Raw genomic sequence first — 18,148 nt, 5'->3', positions numbered from 1 at the left:
CTGGATTTCTCAAGGTAGATAATTCTCGTTTTTGAATTGATTAAACATTTGAGATTTCTGAACTTCTTTTTGGTTTTTGGGTTGTTGTTTTTTTTAATGAAAAACATTTGGAATAAAAGTTGTTCAACGTAGCCACCATGTCACCTCACAATAATATAAGTTACGACCACATCCGCCCCTCGCCGTCGTTTCCATTGAGTTTTAACAGATTTCCTTTGAAACAGGTTGTGAACAACTGGGAGAATTTCAAAGTTGCCAAAATATTGCAGTGAAGACAAACACTGGTCGACACACAGAGTCTTTGTCAACATTATGTTTGAGAGTCAGCCTGTTGTGGTGTTGAAGACACCGGTGTGTCTCCACGGCAACAAATGAATGACAGAAGACAAGACAAAGCAAATGTATTTACAGGCAATTCGTGGCGCGTCATAATGAAATTAAAGAAATACATTAAGTCAAAGTGATTAGGAATCTGAATGGCTTACGGTAAAGATTGTGAAACAGATTAAAACCTGTCACATCCTCTTTTTTTCCTCCTCTGGGCTTCCCCGCTTCTTCCCACTGACTTCAACCGCCCTCTGCTCCCACTGGGTTCAACCCCTTCTTTGGAACGTGAAGATCAGCACTCATCACCGATCACCTGGTTGACTGTCTCTTTAAAGATCTGAGAGGATCGTTTCACTGCCGGGAGTTTAAAAGCATGTGAGGACTGTTACCAATTGTCCATTGAAGCAGCTGAAGCAGCTGAAGCAGGGTCACTACAACTGAATATCAACGGAAGAGGAAAGAATTAGAAGGACGGACGTTTAACTCACTTCTCACGTGAACCACAAGGTCGTGAGAGTCACTCAGCATAGAGATAACGTTTCATTTCTGCAAGGCCAACGCCATACAAACGTGTGCGTCGTGTGTGTGTGTCCTATCACCTGTTGTGTCACCAGAAACTGGAGGTGATATATGACAGGGGGTCTCATCAACTCTGGATTCCTCCACTGATAGGACTGAGAGTCGGCGCACATGATGGGTCAATAAAGACGCCGCTTAAACATTAACGACGTGCCGCAACCCTCCTCGGAAACACAGTCAGAAAACAAAACCAAAAACAAAAGTCAAACTGTTTTTGTTGGTGTGTAAAAGCTGTGAATGTTGACTCATACAGTTTAGAATCACTTGATGTGGACATCTCACCATGTTCATATCGGCACTGCTGGAACCGTTCCAAAGAGAGTTTTCGTGCTGTGACCAAATGTTTCACAGCACTTTTCCCTTCCAACAGTCAAACGTTCAAACGTTACATGTGGAGTTTGAGGTGAGCAAAGTGAGTCTCAGCAGAGTGTCGCTGAGGGTGGAGGGTCTCATGTCAGTGTGTCTGTTGTCCAACAATAACCACGTCTCACCTTTGGACCCTGACACAAGCTGGAAGAACACATTATCTGGAATTAGTTCATGAAGCGTCTCAAAAACAACATTTAACAAGATACATCAAGTACAGGGAGTGGTACATGTAAAAAAAAGAAAGAATAATGATATATATATATATATATATATATATATAAAAGATGTGAAACAGTAACATGGATCTGAAATGTGAGAACAGTTATTGAAAACATAAAAATACAAATTTCAGATTCCTTTCGTGGTGCCATGTGCCAGAGCAGAGCTGGCTGATTGTGGGAGGAGTCAAAGGGGGAGGAGCCTACCTTGATTGTGATTGGCTAAACCCCCAATGACACTAAATAGGGTTTGATTTCTGATTGGCTGGTTGGAGCAACACACTTTTTAAAAGAGAGAGAGGACACACTTTCTTCACTTCTGGGGCGTCGGTCCAGGTGTGGAGACGACCAATACTGCTCGAGAACCTTTAGGAAGTGAGTTTTACATAATATGAGCACAAACAGCAACAATACTGCTGCGCAGCATAATAGAGACGTATACTTCAATAAAACCATTATTCTGTTGTTGCAGTGTTTAAAAAGTCCCGAGTCACAAAACACCTTAGGTGATGTGCCACCGAATGGGAAACCAACTTCAAGCAAAAAAAAAACAACTATAGGTCAGTGTATTAACATGTCTTATAGTTATATAAACAAAATGTGTACAAGATATTTTGTGATTCTAAACCAAAACAAAATAAGAAATATTGGAATCGTTGTATGAACGTATCATGACCAACCTGTCACAGCCCAGCTTCAGTGCCTCCAGTTCCCCAAAACTGGCTGCAGGAATCACTGAATCACTGACTATATGAGGACAATCTACACACTGAGGACCTTCTCTGGACACGAACCAGGAATTAATAAATAGGATGAAATTAGACTTTTGGCCAGCTCAAGACATTTGAATTGCGTTGTCAGATTTTGTTGAAGTCAAGCACATTTCCTCATTCCTGTGCTTCTGTACAGAAATGTGTGTGTTCTTCCTCCATCCTCCTTCTGAAGTGACTCAGGCCACTTTAGGTTACATTATAGAAATATTCATATATTACAAATGTGTTGCTCCTGTCATTGGCATGATAAGTCATTGACAAGGAACCCCCCCCCAAAAAATGTTGACCCGCCTTCCACTGTACCAGACCAATCTAATTTATTTCTTTTTAATGCTATTTGATTTTAATGGTATAATTCCCACACCAGGAGGTATTTTAACACTAGATGGCTGTTGATTGGAGGCCTACCAGGCATTCCCATGTAGAACAAGGTCCCAATGTCCATCTACTCATTGTCTCTGCTTCGTCTAACTGACGACTGAGACAGTCACTCACGTTTACATCTTACAAGACATGAATTTGCATCAAACGCACAGTTTTGGACCAGAGCAAGTGTCTCCACGAAGGAAAGGTACCAGCTGGGGATTGTTATGAGGCGCCTCACAACACCAAGGAAAGTGATAGGAGTTAGAAATCATCGACTCTGTTCTACCGATGGAGCTGATGGAGGTTTATAAAAATGTTTGAGACACATGATACATGATACACTGTCTTCTCACCCTGACATTCAGGATTCATTCGCAAGCTCTGCCTCGCGTTTTTACCCGAGATTGTTCCATGTCTATATTGCTTCGTATGTGAGACGGCGAATGAGAATCAGAACGAAACATGTGAAAGTACGTGTGTTTGAAACCAGCTCCACTGGAGGGCCCGTCGACAAATCGGTCTCATCGTTCGTTGAGGAAACGCCACCAGCAGGCGAAGTGTGATGAGAAGCAAAGAATTCGAGCAGGGTGTAGCCCGTCTCTGATCCAGGTATTGTACTCGGCAGGAATGTCTGAGCTGACTGCCGAACGGGTGCAGCAGCATTCTGACGGAGGCCGGTCCCCCCCCCCGCTGGAGCTGACGACTGCACTGAGAGCCATTGGGTCTGTGGACGTTTGCCGAGCTGAGCCAGATTGGAACCAGCGAAGCACCACCACCCACCATCACCCACGTAGCACCTGGTTCTTCTGGGTTGAAAAGGGGGCAACTGAGGATGGAAGGGTTTCCTCACACTGATTAGAAAGTCCCGGGTTACTGGTGACTCTAAAGCCCTGGTTTGGCTTTCAGGGCTTAAAGTTCCTCTGCCAGAAGGCACACAATACAAGAAAAATGTAAATACTTAGGACACAGGCTTAGTCGTTGATGTACATCTCTGATACGTTGTCAACGTCTTTCTGTAGCAAAGTTATCACGACACTTGCATAATCACGTATTTTTCAGCATTTAAATTTCGTGGAACAACCCCAGTTTGTTTACATCTTCGCAGCCAGAAAAACTCCCAAAGGTTCCAGAGGCAAAGTCCCACGAGAATATCGTAGGTTAAATATACTCTTTTTGAGAAAGTCAGGGTTTTTTAGTTGAATTGGTCAAATGTTTATATTATCACTTGAGCATCACTTGACATCTTTGATATCCCAGAAAGCCATGTTTATTTAGATTTCTTTGGCGGGGGGGGGGATTAACTTGGCTCGGGTAGCGCTCACAGTCACCCTTGAGACCGGACCAATTCTCCTGGAAAATGTCACGCAATTCCACCAGCTGCTGGTTCGGGGGCGCTGTCGCCTGAAACAAACACTGACCACAATTGAAGTAAAGAAGAAACACGGCTCATTGATTGGTCGAGACCGAAACCGGAAATCCTCCCGCTTTAACATATGGTGGCTAAGCTAGTTAGCCTCGGCTAATTGGCATGTTCTTCAGATACCCCCAAGAAATGTGATTTGTTTTTCAGTGGTTTATATAAATTTTTCTATGTGTGAAGATTATAATTTGTTGCCTGGTTAATTAATAAATGCTCCAATAAAACATGTATTTCTAAAAAAATAGATTTTCTAACTAAAAAGCCTGATCTGATTCAGCCAATCGCCGCAGCGCATGCATTAACCTTTGAACTTGCTACTTCCTGCATTTTTCCTGCTGACTGCAATAGCGGCGCTTTTACTCTCGGCGCGGTGTGGTGTGCACATTGTCGTCATTACAGCAGAAAATAAAGTGGCGATTCCTAAAATGTGCCATCATTGTGCCGGTCCGGTACACTGAGATGATGCGGCCCTGGACCGACCCTGCTGGGTCAGGAAACAGGAACCTCTGGCTTCTTTTAGCCGATCTGTGAGGTTAAAGACCTGGACCGACTCCAGGCGCCCGACAACGCTCACATTGTCTGTTCTCTCTGGATGTGAGTCATGCTTGTTTGGCTCGGTTTCACCTGTGTTGCAGCTTCGCGCAGGTGTGAAACCGCCGCTTCAGATTTCCGCAGTGAGCGGAGATCGTCCCAGTGAAGCGGCGTGCAGAAAATGCGGCCACGTGACGCCGCGGCAGCGATACTACACGGCTAGCTATGTGTGCAGTTATGTGCCAGCAGAAAGCATCCACGGCATTGTTTGTACTCATGGTTGACATTCCGCCGTGAGGCGTGACCCTCTTAAGGTGTGCCGGCGCTGTCACCGCGGAGGCTGGCCCACCGCTGGAATGACAGGTATGACAGCCATGGCGCTTTTAAAACGCATTGTTAGCAGGGGTGGTGGCACACATCGGCGCCGTGTCATGAGGCCAGCAGGCTGGGCTGTCCTCCTCCTACGTGGATCAACTGACAGGTTGGTAGCCGCTCCCAGGAGGCCAGGCTGCTCTGTGGGTCAGCGGCAAATAAGGTGTGATTGGATGAGAAAGTGACAAACCTTTCAATGATTAATCCACATTGGGTGGTTCAAGTTGGCTTCGAGTTCCCCATTTTTACAACACGGATTATTCCTGCCAATAAACTCTTTTAACGCAATAAAGACAAGAATCTATACATCATGTTAAAATCTTTCTCTGACGTATGTACTGGCTGTTTTTGTAAGAGCAAAATATATGTCCTGTATGTGTTAAATGACTGTATAAACTTCTGGCTCTGCGACAATCCACTCGTGGTTTTTCAAATTCAATTAAGTGCAGGTTTTCCATGTGAGAAGACTCAAACACATACGTTTGACGAACAAAAGGGACGCCCCAATAAGAAGGCAAATATAGATTACGCAACTTCTCAAAGAGGTGGGTGAAACCAAAGTTCAAGCCAAATTCCAAAACCTGAGGGGAAAAGAATCTGCGAAGAAATGGGACGAACCAACGGCAAACAGAAAGCACGTATGGTCGCTCAGGGGAAATAAGGCACAGCCGACAACAATCGCGGGTGAAGAGGGAGGTCGGAGGTGGACAGTGAGCAGAGAACCTGAGAACAAGGCTAAATAATCTGCTTCATAATGCTTTGGATTGTACATGGTAAGCGCGCGTGTGTGTGTGTGTGTGTGTGTGTGTGTGTGTGTGTGTGTGTGTGTGTGTGTGTGTGTGTGTGTGTGTGTGTGTGTGTGTGTGTGTGTGTGTGTGTGTGCGTGTGTGTGCGTGTGTGTGCGTGTGTGTGCGTGCCAAAGCTCTCCAAACCCCAGCAAAGCCATCCTGACAGGAAACTGCTGCTGTGTGTGTCTGCAGCATTAAGCCTCTGGCAGTCCGTCCTGGTCCCAGTCTGTGTAAACTGTCAACAGACACACGTCACCAGTCTTCACCTGGTCGCCTCACAACTGGAGGACCAGTGTTTTCAGCTGACGTCCTCACGTTAGTTCCACTCTCATCTCACACGGGAAGACGATTATCAAGAATCGCTCCTAAAACATCGCTGGCGTTCCAAAGCCAGCGCACCACAAACATCTGGACAGATTTTGCTATTTTGTCATGACGGCTGTGTTTTAACTGAACCGTCGCCGTGGTTACATTGTTACATTGAGTTGAGTGGGAATCTTTTCCGCCTGTATAATGTCCATTACTGGGGACATTCTATTGACCGGTGCTGTGACGAACAGGAGACACTCGTCAGGACAAATTTCATAACAATCAAAAACTTCTTGAAAAGTGTCCTTGTGTCAATAAAGACAAAATAAACAAACTGTTGTGTTCCAGATCATCATGACGGTACATCGTCTTCAGAACGAGGTCAGGGTGAGGAGTCTTTCATAATGACTCCTGTTCCTCCACAGACACGCCGTGACTCCTTCAGGTACTTAATATCAGTGTTGGGCAAGTTACTTTAAATTGGTAACTCAGTTACAGATACTAGTTACTACTTTCAAAAGTAACTCAGTTACTTTAAGTTACTCATTAATTTCAAATTAACCTGTTACTAGGGAGAGTAACTTACAATTTTTCAAAACTCTAAATTCTCTTATTAGTGCCTTGCCTCCCTAACTGGATAACCAGGGAGGCTGTCAGTCCTCTGCCTTGCTTACGTGTAAGTCCCCTCCTGCCACAAGCGCAATGCGCCACCTAGTGGCTTGAACCTGCAATGGCAAGGGAATGATGAAACGACTGAAAATAAATGTCAACTTATAATGTCTGTTTTCCTCATATTTATTTTATCCTACTGTTTTAATTCATTTCTATTGTTTCCAACCTCTGAGAAAGGCTTAATATCAGATGGCTGTCAAAGACCCGCCCTCTCATCAGCGGACGTGTTTTGGGTTGTGATCCATTAAGTCTATCGTGCCAAAGGTCCGATTAATACTACGACGCCTAGGAGTGGTGACGAACAAAAGGAAGAAAGACATTTGAGTTGAAATCCCCCAGAATGCAATGGGGTCTGGCCAGAAGAGGCCCTTGGAGCAGGTGAAATTTAGACGGTCCAGAGACACAAAGAACTTTATAACAAACCCTTTGAGAAAGGTGAATACACAGATGTGGTTCTGGACATTATTGGGGGTGAGATACTCTGAAGCTCTGCATGGTAAGGGTGTACCAATGTACGTACTGGTACCCGTACCGTTCGGTCTGGTCCAGAGGTGTACCGCGGTACAAAAATATTAAGACCAGGGCTCGACATTAAGGCTTTCCCGAACTGAATCATCTACCAGGCTTGACCGAACCGGCTCGTGGTTTTTTGGTGATATTTTAATGTTTTTTTCGGCAAAAATCACTTTGGTATCGCCAACGGATCACGCCATCGCCAGGCCTGTCCATTTCTCGCACAGAGAACGCGATCATGTGATTCTCGCATGAACGCCGTGATACCGTTCTTCCCGATTTGTGTTCCCCATTCTGCTCAGTGACGCTGCGTCTTACCTGGAAAACATGCGTTCTGATTGGATAGCGTCGCGTAATTCCTCGGGAATCCCTCGATTTACATACATCGTCTGCCGTTATGAATTTTTCACTTCCATCAACATTCAGATCAATTAAAAACGGACTTGAATTCAACACATAAAAACAACCAACTAAAACGACGTATTTTTTGACTATTTTGACTTTCTAATCCCGAAGTTTCATAACTTTTTCCATTTAACTATCTACCGAATTTGTTTATGTACATTTATTTGTTGTGGCTCAGATGAGTGGTCATCAAAGAAACCATAAATAGAAATGAATGTTTATGTTATTTTTGTGTTTTTTGAAGTTTATTTAGTTGGTCTGAAACAGTCCACAGGAGGGCGCCACAGCACCAGCAGTTAGAGTTATGGGGACATTAAAAAAAAATCCCTGTAAATTAAAGGTATAGTAGAGGATTTTCTTCTTCCGGGTGGATCATCAAAATAACTGGTCCTCCCAATTGTCAATCATTCTGGTGATATATGACGTAAGCCCGTCGTACGTGCTCGTCCCTGCGCGCAGCTCACTCCACACGGTCCTCATCATGCCGGTGGCCGACCCGATGCATTATTCTCGGACATTTTTACACAGTTTCACCCCCTCTGGTGCAAATCTTCTTGTAAAGTGAGCTTATGTGAGCGATGCCGACTTGTGACTTGTAAACAGAGCGTGCACGAGGAGAACTGGGCTCGTGCATGTCTCTCGCACGCGTTTTAGTAGGCGTTCCGTCTCGGGAGCAGGTACAGCGTTGCGCATGCGCATTTTTTTCAAACGGTGGAGAGGGCGGTTCTTTCCTAAAATTCCTGAAAATCCTCCTGTATACCTTTAAGTAACCAGATACACCTGATCAGTGGCTTTTCCAGATTTATGTTGAGTTCGGAGCCTCCTGTGTGACTCTTGCCTGGGCCAAATCACTAAATCTAATATTAACACTAAATCCATCAGGTTTCCATCATTTCTCATATATATAACGTCCAGAACAAAATTTTAAAATGTCATCTCTGTGGGGCCTTGAACATCATACTGCCTTAGATTACTTGTGTATCTTTATACGAAAAGGGAAAAAAAAAACTGCCACAGGACTCCGATATAAAAAATGATCCAAAAAAAAGTATTTATTCCACAGTTTGTGAAATCCTGGTTCAAAGTCAAAGTTCTCCAGATCAAAGACTTCTGGTACAGTAAAAGGCCAATTCATTCTCCAGAAGAAGAACAAAGTTTCTTCTGAGGAAATAAATGACGTCATTTCTTCATTCAGCGCCGTCTATCAGAAGGAACTTCACCCAGCCGTGCCCCTCGTCTACCAATCCATCCATCCATCCATCCATCCATCCATCCATCCATCCAGCTTTAAGCACCATATAAAGACTGCCATCATCAGACGGAGGTTCAGTTCCAGAGAAAGACTGAAGAAGCTCCACAGGTCGGCTCTTCAGCTTCTTCAACTTTTAGAAACAAAACACCGCAAAGTTGCTGGTTCTGTCACTCCTGTTGACTCTGATGCTCTCTGAGGGCTGAGACGCCCCATCCAATATGGCGGCAGCACCGTGTCGCTCTCCACCCGCCAGTGAGCCTTTACAATGTCTATGGGGTCAAGTGTCAGTCCTAGAGCCCTGGTGGGTCCAGACCTTGAGGGTCCAGACTTTGAGGGCCAGGTGGCACCAGGTACTCTAGTGCTGCTGGGCCAGCTCCTGGTGAACCAGAGTCCTGGTCGGCCTGGAAGAGTGCAGAACTGTCCAAGTGCCGCCGACGGCTTGGCTGCTGCAGGTGGTCCTGGTTCTTCAGGAGGCCCGGATTCTTCAGGAGTACCTGGTTCTTAAGGAGGGCCTGGTTCTTCAGGAGGCCCTGGTTCTTCAGGTATCCCTGCTGGCAGGACGGCGGAGGCTTGCGGTGTGTCAGAGACGAGCAGAAACAGGACTCTGAAAGACGGAAAGAAAACAGGTTTTTTTTTACTTCTAGTTTATTTATTTTCACAACAAAAAGAAACACGAAGACAACAAAGAGCAGGAGCCAGTCAACATGGTGGTACTATTCTCTGTACTGCTCATACATGACGTTGCCTTAAATAGTTGTGGTGATGTGGTGGCGGTGATGGGTGTAGTTGAGCTGATGGGACTTGCAGTGACGGTGGTAGTTGAAGTGAGGGAGTTGCGGTGATGTATTTGAGCTGATGTAGTTGCAGTGATGTAGTTGGGTGGATGTAGGCAGTTGCGGTGACGTCGTTGCTGAAGTCACCTGCGTAGAAGGCCCGGAGGTCAGTGCGGAGGCAGCGCTCCAGGAAGCGGCGCAGCGGCTGGAGGTGCGACGCGGGGCCGTCCCACTCCGTCAGGAAGTCCTCCACCATGTGGTGCAGCGCCGCGGGCCTCGGTAAGGGCCAGCCGGCGGGCAGCCGCTTCATGTCGTCGTCTGGGAAACAAAACCAAGCCATCACAGGCCACTCCCGGACCAGGAGGGACGTGGGCGGAGCCGCTACCCACCGCTGGGGAGAGTCTGGTAGTAGTACAGCACCGGGTGCAGGAAGTTGGACTTCCAGGCCTTGGTCCAGTCGGTCTCCGCTCTGTGCCGCCCCAGGTAGTCCACGTTCTTGTGGCCGTACTGCATGAGCACCACGATGAGCCCCTGGCTGGACACCCGGTGGCCCGAGAGCCGGGAGAACCGAGGCAGGGCCTGCAGCGGGAACTCCTCCACGTACTCACAGTCCGTCCTGCAACAGAACCGCTGCTTCACTTCTGGATCAGAGAGCAACAACTATGAAAGCTCCACCTCCTGACCAGTCACCAAAAAAAAGGAGAGACAGAAGGTGTCTGGTTGAACCTCGGCACGAGCCCCGCCCCGGACCGCTCTGGTAGCAGTGACGTTTAAAGGGACCAATGGGAAAGGAGGAGGGATTACGAGGCCGTCTATGCAATGGCCGCCCCCAAAGTGCCAAAACTCAACATCACCGGGCAGAAAGATCACAGAAGTCACAGCGAGCGACAGCAAGTGGTCCAACTGTGTGATTACAGCTTTTATACGCTTGTGTTTTTAGCACTAAATTGACGCCTCACAGATCGGACTTACCCTCGAAGAAGTACGATGTCTCCCAGTACGCTAAACATCTGGTACGGCCCCGACGCCTCGGCCAGCCTCTTCACGATCCAGGACTGCAGCTGAGTCGTCTGCAGCCGGGCTGCCGGCCAGCGGTTACCATGGTACCGCTGTTCCAGGACACGGTGGACGGCTCGGACTGTGGTGGAAGAAGAACCAGAAGAACCAGCACTCAGAACAACTGGAGTCAGGGTGGAGTTAGGTGGAGTCATGGTGGGCTTCGGAACAGTTGGGTGGAGTTAGGTGGAGTCAGGGTTGAGTTAGGTCCAGTACAGATAAAGTAAGTGTGGAGTCAAGGTGGAGGTAGGAACAGCTGGGGTGGAATTAGGGTGGAGTCAGGGTGGACTTAGGTGGAGTTAGGATTGTGTTAGCTACAGTACGAATGGAGTTATGGTGTAGTCAAGGTGGAGTTAGGTAGAGTTGGGGTAGAATTAGGTGGAGTCAGATGGAGGTAGGTGGAGTTAAGGTTGCTTTAGGTACAGTACAGATGGAGTTAGGAACAGTTGGGATGGAGTTAGGTGGAGTTAGGTAGAATCAGGTGGAATTAGGTACAGTTGGGATGGAGGTAGGTGGAGTCAGGGTGGAGTTAGGTAGAATCAGTTGGAGTTAGGTACAGTTGGGGTGGAGATAGGTGGAATCAGGTGGAGTTAGGAACAGTTGGGGTGGAGTTAGGTGGAGTCAGGGTGGAGTTAGGTACAGTTGGGGTGGAGTTAGGTGGAATCAGGTAGAGTTAGGAACAGTTGGGGTGGAGTTAGGTGGAGTTAGGTGGAGTCAGGGTGGAGTTGGGTACAGTTGGGGTGGAGTCAGAGTGGACTTAGGTGGAGTTAGGGTTGCGCTAGGTACAGTACGGATGGAGTTATGGTGTGGTCAAGGTGGAGTTAGGAACAGTTGGGGTGGAATTAGGTGGAGTCAGGGTGGAGTTAGGTAGAATCAAGTGGAGTTAGGTACAGTTGGGATAGAACTAGGTGGAGTCAGGTGGAGGTAGGTGGACGTAGGTACAGTCAGGGTGGAGTCAGGTTAAAGTTAAAGTCACCTGTGTATCTGAAGCCGTGGATGAAGCCGCCGGCAGACGCCCGGTAGTCCCTGGAATGTGCGGCGGTTCCCAACACGAACAGGCCCGGGGTGCCGCTGCCCTCGTACCAGGGCGTCAGCGCCGGCAGCCGTCCTTTGGCGTTGTGACTGGGTGGAGGGCGGGCGGAGCTACGGAGACGTTCACCCTGTCACAAATGGCCAGGACGACGGGACGATTGACAGCGACGCGCGGCGCCTCACCTGTGGAAGACGCTGAAGTTGAAGCGGAAGCCGAGGCAGCGGATGACGCGGTGGTAGGGTTTCCGCAGCGGGAAGTTGTCCGTGTGGCGTCCCGGCAGTTCTGCCGGCGTCGCCGCCGCCGCCGAGCCGTTCTGCTTCTTCTCCAGCGACCTGGCGAGGGTCAGGAACAGCTGGGCTCCGCTGTCGGCCCCCGCTGCCCCCGACCGCCACGGCCTGCGAGCGAGCGCCACGCCCTCAAGCCCCGCCTCCAGCAGCCCGTCCAGCGACTTCAGCTGGTACGTGTCCAGCAGCTCGTTGTTCACCGCTCTGCAGAGACGGGCCGCTCACTTCAGTGTTCTACTATCATGTTCTACATTCACCTGGAATGTTCTACCGCAATGTTCTATGTTTGTTCACCTAGAATGTTCTACTATAATCTTCTACAATCACCTGGAAGGTTGTACCGTAATATTCTACGTTCACCTGTAATGTTGTACGTTCACCTGGAAGGTTCTACCGCAATGTTCAATGTTCACGTGAATGTTCTACGGTCAACTGGAGGGTTCTACCTTAATGTTCTACATTGACATGGAATGTTCTACTGTCATGTTCTACATTAACCTGGAATGCTAACCCTACCGTAATGTTCTATGTTCACCTAGAATGTTCTACCAAAATCTTCTACAATCACCTGGAAGGTTGTACCGTAATGTTCTACGTTCACCTGTAATGTTGTACGTTCATCTGGAAGGTTCTACCGCAATGTTCTATGTTCACGTGAATGTTCTATGGTCAACTGGAAGGTTCTACCTTAATGTTCTACATTGACATGGAATGTTCTACTGTCATGTTCTACATTAACCTGGAATGCTAACCCTGCCGTAATGTTCTCTGTTCACCATGTTCTACCAAAATCTTCTACAATCACCTGGAAGGTTGCAACGTAATGTTCTACGTTCACCCGTAATGTTGTACGTTTACCTGGAAGGTTCTACATTCACCTGGAATGTTCCACCATAATGTTCTACATTCAGCTGGAATGTTCTACTGTAATGTTTTACATTCACCTGGAATGTTCCACCATAATGTTCCACCGCTTACTGTTATGTTGTACCCCCTGCAGAGATTACACCCCCCTGCAGGGATTATACCCCGCTGTGGAGAGGCCCCGCCCCCTGGTGTAAAGCCACTCACCTGAGGTCTCCAACATAATGTGTCTGCCAGGCGAGCCGGACCGGACTGGAGCTGAGCAGGTGCACCCGACTGGCGCTTCCCATGATGCTCTGGGCCGTTTCGAAGGCGGAGTTCCCCTTCCCCAGGATCAGCACGTTCTGGTTCCTGAAGTCTGCCGGGTCCGTGGACACGGACTCGTAGCCCTCCACCAGGTCCGACCCCACAAAGTCCACCGTCTGAGGAACCCACAGGCCCGTGGCCACTAGGAGAACGCTGGGGACAAGCGCCACAAGGTCACTTCTAAAGGTCAAGGTCACTCCACAGGCACAAGGTCAATCCACAGGGTCACTCCACAAGGTCAGGGTCAATCCACAGGGTCAACCCACAAGGTCAGGGTCAATCCACAGGGTCACTCCACAAAGTCAGGGTCACTCCACAAGGTCAGGGTCAACCCATAGGGTCAACCCACAAGGTCAGGGTCAATCCACAGGGTCACTCCACAAGGTCAGGGTCAATCCACAAGGTCAGAGTCAACCCACAGGGTCACTCCACAAGGTCAGGGTCAATCCACAGGGTCACTCCACAAAGTCAGGGTCAATCCACAGGGTCACTCCACAAGGTCAGGGTCAATCCACAGGGTCACTCCACAAGGTCAGGGTCAATCCATAGGGTCAACCCACAAGGTCAGGGTCAATCCACATGGTCAACCCACAAGGTCAGGGTCAATCCACAGGGTCACTCCACAGGCACAAGGTCATTTCAACTCACCTGCACCTGTAGTGTGACCCCTGCTGGTCGGTGAGGACGTAGCGTCCGACGGCGGCCGACGGCTCGGCCCGGATCGTCCCGATGTCCACGCCGTACAGGACCTTCAAGCCCAGCGCGTCCTGGAACATGGACAGGTAGCGGGGAATGGTGTCCGCCGGCGGGTAAAACTCGCTGCTCACGTTCCTGAAGAGCAGGGCGGGGTCGTCGCTCAGCAGCGAGTTCCAGTCGTGGCGCAGGTTAAACTCCCGGTTCTGTCTCCCCGTGTGGATCTTGTTGATGCTGATGAGCTTCCTGTGTCGGGGATACCTAAGGACCAAACAGGAAGTGATGGAAAGGCCGAGCAGCACCAGAGCCACCACGCATCCTTAACACTCTTACTTGTTGAAGAAGCTGCCGGGGCCCGAGTTCCTCTCCAGGATGACGTAGTTCCTTTGAGCCTTGGACAGGAAGTGACCCATCTGGAGTCCTGCAGGACCTCCTCCCAGCACGCAGTATTCATAGCGCCGCTCAGAGGAGCCCAGAACCAGAAGGACCAGCTGGACCATGACCAGACCCCAACCCTTTGGATCCATCACCACTGTCAGCGCCCACATCACCTGCTGGACCATGTGGAACTACTGTCAGCTATACCATACCAATACCACACTGGTACTATACCAGTATAATACTGATACCATACCAATACCACACTGGTACTATACCAGTATAATACTGATACCATACCGATACCACACTGGTACTATACCAGTATAATACTGATACCATACCAATACCACACTGGTACTATACCAGTATAATACTGATACCATACCAATACCACACTGGTACTATACCAGTATTATACCGATACCATACCAATACCAAACTGGTAGTATACTAGTATTATACTGATACCATACCAATACCACACTGGTACTATACTAGTATTATACTGATACCATACCAATACCACACTGGTTCTATACTAGCATTACACCGATACCATACCAATACCACACTGATACTATACTAGTATTATACTGATACCATACCAATACCACACTGGCACTATACTAGTATTATACTGATACCATACCAATACCACACTGATACTATACTAGTATTATACTGATACCATACCAATACCACACTGGTACTATACCAGTATAATACTGATACCATACCAATACCACACTGGTACTATACCAGTATAATACTGATACCATACCGATACCACACTGGTACTATACCAGTATAATACTGATACCATACCAATACCACACTGGTACTATACCAGTATAATACTGATACCATACCAATACCACACTGGTACTATACCAGTATTATACCGATACCATACCAATACCAAACTGGTAGTATACTAGTATTATACTGATACCATACCAATACCACACTGGCACTATACTAGTATTATACTGATACCATACCAATACCACACTGGTTCTATACTAGCATTACACCGATACCATACCAATACCACACTGATACTATACTAGTATTATACTGATACCATACCAATACCACACTGATACTATACTAGTATTATACTGATACCATACCAATACCACACTGGTACTATACCAGTATTACACCGATACCATACCAATACCACACTGATACTATACTAGTATTATACTGATACCATCTTGTCTCTCTCCTCCTGTTTCACTCTTCCTACCTCACGCCCCTTGTCTCTCTCCTTCTGTATTTCTTGTTCCTGTCTTACTCCTCCTGTCTCTCTCCTCCCCGTCTCTTTTGTCCTACTCCTCCTGCCTCACTCACCCCTCCCTGTCTCTCCTGTCTGTCTCACTCATCCCTGTCTCTCCTCATTCCTCCCTGTATATCCTGTCTCACTTCTGCTATATCTCCTATCTCAATCCTTCTGTTTCTCATGTCTCACTCATCCCTGTCTCTCCTACCTCACCCCTCCCTGTCTCACTGCTCCCTGTCTCTCCTGTCTGTCTCGCCTGTCTGTCTCTCTCATTCCTGTCTCTCCTGCCTCACTCCTCCTCTCTCTCCTGTCTCACTCCTCCTCCCTCTCCTGTCTCACTCCTCCTCCTCTCTCCTGTCTCACTCCTCCTCCCTCTCCTGTCTCACTCCTCCTCCCTCTCCTGTCTCACTCCTCCTCTCTCTCCTGTCTCACTCCTCCGGGATGAGGAGGCTGCCAGATATTTCCAGACGAGGTCTTTACCTTGTCAGATCAGACGATCCTTCGATCCCAACATCAGGAGGCGGAAACACGTCATCATGTTTGTTGACATGTTTGTTGACATGTTTTCATGTTTACAAAGAAAAGAAAAGAAAAGCGCGTCCGGCCGACCTGGAAAAAACACACCAATGGACGACTACGTCGAGGAGGGGCGTGGCTATATAACGTCACTGAACTACACACCATAGAGCTATGCGTCATAGAAGCACTGCCCATAGAATACATAACAAAACAAAATCATAGATCTAAACCTATAGTATATACACCATATATCTGCGTACCAAACAACTACTCACTCTTGAAATAACCCTCATAAACTACGGTACATATCATAGAACTACATGCTATAGAACTGTGGCCATACAACCACTCTACATAATACATAGTACCGCTCTACAGACAGAATAAAGAGTAGTCGCCTCCTTGACCTATTATCGCTGGCGAGTGGTGTGACGCCGCCATCTTGGTCCGGTCAGCCGCTCAGTCTAATCTGCTTGACAGGAGCAATGAAGTGTCAGAGACTTTAATCAACCATAAGTCGCTGAATACTGAACTGATCTTCACCTGGTTTCCTTTCCTGCAAACTTCATACACGCAGTTCTGATACTGGATACATGGTTTGGTGTATTTTGATGTTTATAGTGGAATAAACAATAATAGAATGTTCTGATTTGTGATCTATGATAGGTCAACTATAAAACACACACACACACACACACACACACACACACACACACACACACACACACACACACACACACACACACACACACACACACACACACACACACACACACACACACACACACACACACACAGTCTATAGAGATAAGTATTCCACCTGCCTTGTGATTGGTAATAGGATATTTACATCCATGAATGCTAATAGCCTATTGATTGAGCCACCTGTTCTTTGGAGGTGAAGGTGAAAATGAAGATGAAGATGAAGATGAAGGACGAACTCATCCCGTTTAAAATCTTCCCTGCAAACCACAGAGGACTCACAAGGTGAATCCTTCCTCCTCAAAGCCTTGTCTTTGGGAAACCTTCAAAATAAAATTCGGACATTTGAGAGTCAAAACAAGATTAAGCTTATTAACTCCTTATTTCTTCCTTCCAATTTCATACAACCTTTCTTCACCAAAGTCCTATTTTGATGCATAAATGTTGATAGTAAAGCAAAGCTGCTGAAACTGTGAGTAAACTTGTTTCAATCTATTCTCCAGTCACATGTTGTCAGTGTTTCTCAGTGTGGAGGAGGAGACATGAGAGGAATCTTAACTCATGTCAGCTACTATAAGTTCACTGGTGGACAGAAATACAGAACAATAAGTTCATATTTGCATTATTCAAACGATAGTAATATTATAACCTTACCTGTGAAAAGTAATTCCCGGAGTCCTGCTTTCTACAATCCGTCGATTTGTCCAGAAAAACTCCACATGGTGCTCTGACGTCTTCATTCTCTGTGTAAAACCTGCATCAGAAAGAAAGAAGCTGGACGGGGAAGTGAGAGCAGCACAACGGGACTAGAACCTGGCTGGGACTAGGGACTAGAACCTGGCTGGGACTAGGGACTGGAGCCTGGCTGGAACTAGGGACAGGAGCCTGGCTGGGACTAGGGACTGGAGCCTGGCTGGGACTAGGGACTAGAACCTGGCTGGGACTAGGGACTGGAGCCTGGCTGGAACTAGGGACTAGAACCTGGCTGGGACTAGGGACTAGAACCTGGCTGGGACTAGGGACTGGAGCCTGGCTGGAACTAGGGACTAGAACCTGGCTGGGACCAGAGACTAGAGCCTGGGTGGGACTAGGGACTGGAGCCTGGCTGGAACTAGGGACAGGAGCCTGGCTGGGACTAGGGACTGGAGCCTGGCTGGGACTAGGGACTAGAACCTGGCTGGGACTAGGGACTGGAGCCTGGCTGGAACTAGGGACTAGAACCTGGCTGGGACCAGGGACTAGAGCCTGGGTGGGACTAGGGACTGGAGCCTGGCTGGGACTAGGGACTGGAGCCTGGCTGGGAATAGGGACTGGAGCCTGGCTGGGACTAGGGACTAGAACCTGGCTGGGACTAGGGA

General features: G+C 47.7%; 1 protein-coding gene across 2 annotated transcripts; it reads right to left on the bottom strand.

Moving 5' to 3' along the window:
• Positions 1-7,943: 7,943 nt before the first annotated feature.
• Positions 7,944-16,189, bottom strand: foxred2 (FAD-dependent oxidoreductase domain containing 2). Of its 2 annotated transcripts, none has more exons than XM_080512021.1 (10): positions 16,050-16,189; positions 14,237-14,457; positions 13,859-14,164; positions 13,112-13,363; positions 11,939-12,244; positions 11,700-11,866; positions 10,640-10,805; positions 10,057-10,283; positions 9,815-9,985; positions 7,944-9,498 (listed from the first exon to the last, which is right to left on the bottom strand). In XM_080512021.1, exons 2-10 carry the CDS (start codon positions 14,449-14,451, stop codon positions 9,185-9,187), a joined length of 2,124 nt encoding a protein of 707 aa, XP_080368147.1. In that variant the 5' UTR covers positions 14,452-14,457; positions 16,050-16,189; the 3' UTR covers positions 7,944-9,184. The 2 variants fall into 2 exon arrangements, with proteins under 2 accessions (XP_080368147.1, XP_080368148.1); XM_080512022.1 differs by having other exon boundaries at positions 14,237-14,454; positions 16,050-16,176.
• Positions 16,190-18,148: the final 1,959 nt, after the last annotated feature.

The sequence above is a fragment of the Blennius ocellaris genome (assembly GCF_963422515.1).
Source record: "Blennius ocellaris genome assembly, chromosome: 16".
NCBI lineage: Eukaryota > Metazoa > Chordata > Actinopteri > Blenniiformes > Blenniidae > Blennius > Blennius ocellaris.
The sequence above is the reverse complement of the archived record's forward strand: the minus strand, read 5'-3'. Positions and strand labels throughout refer to the sequence as shown.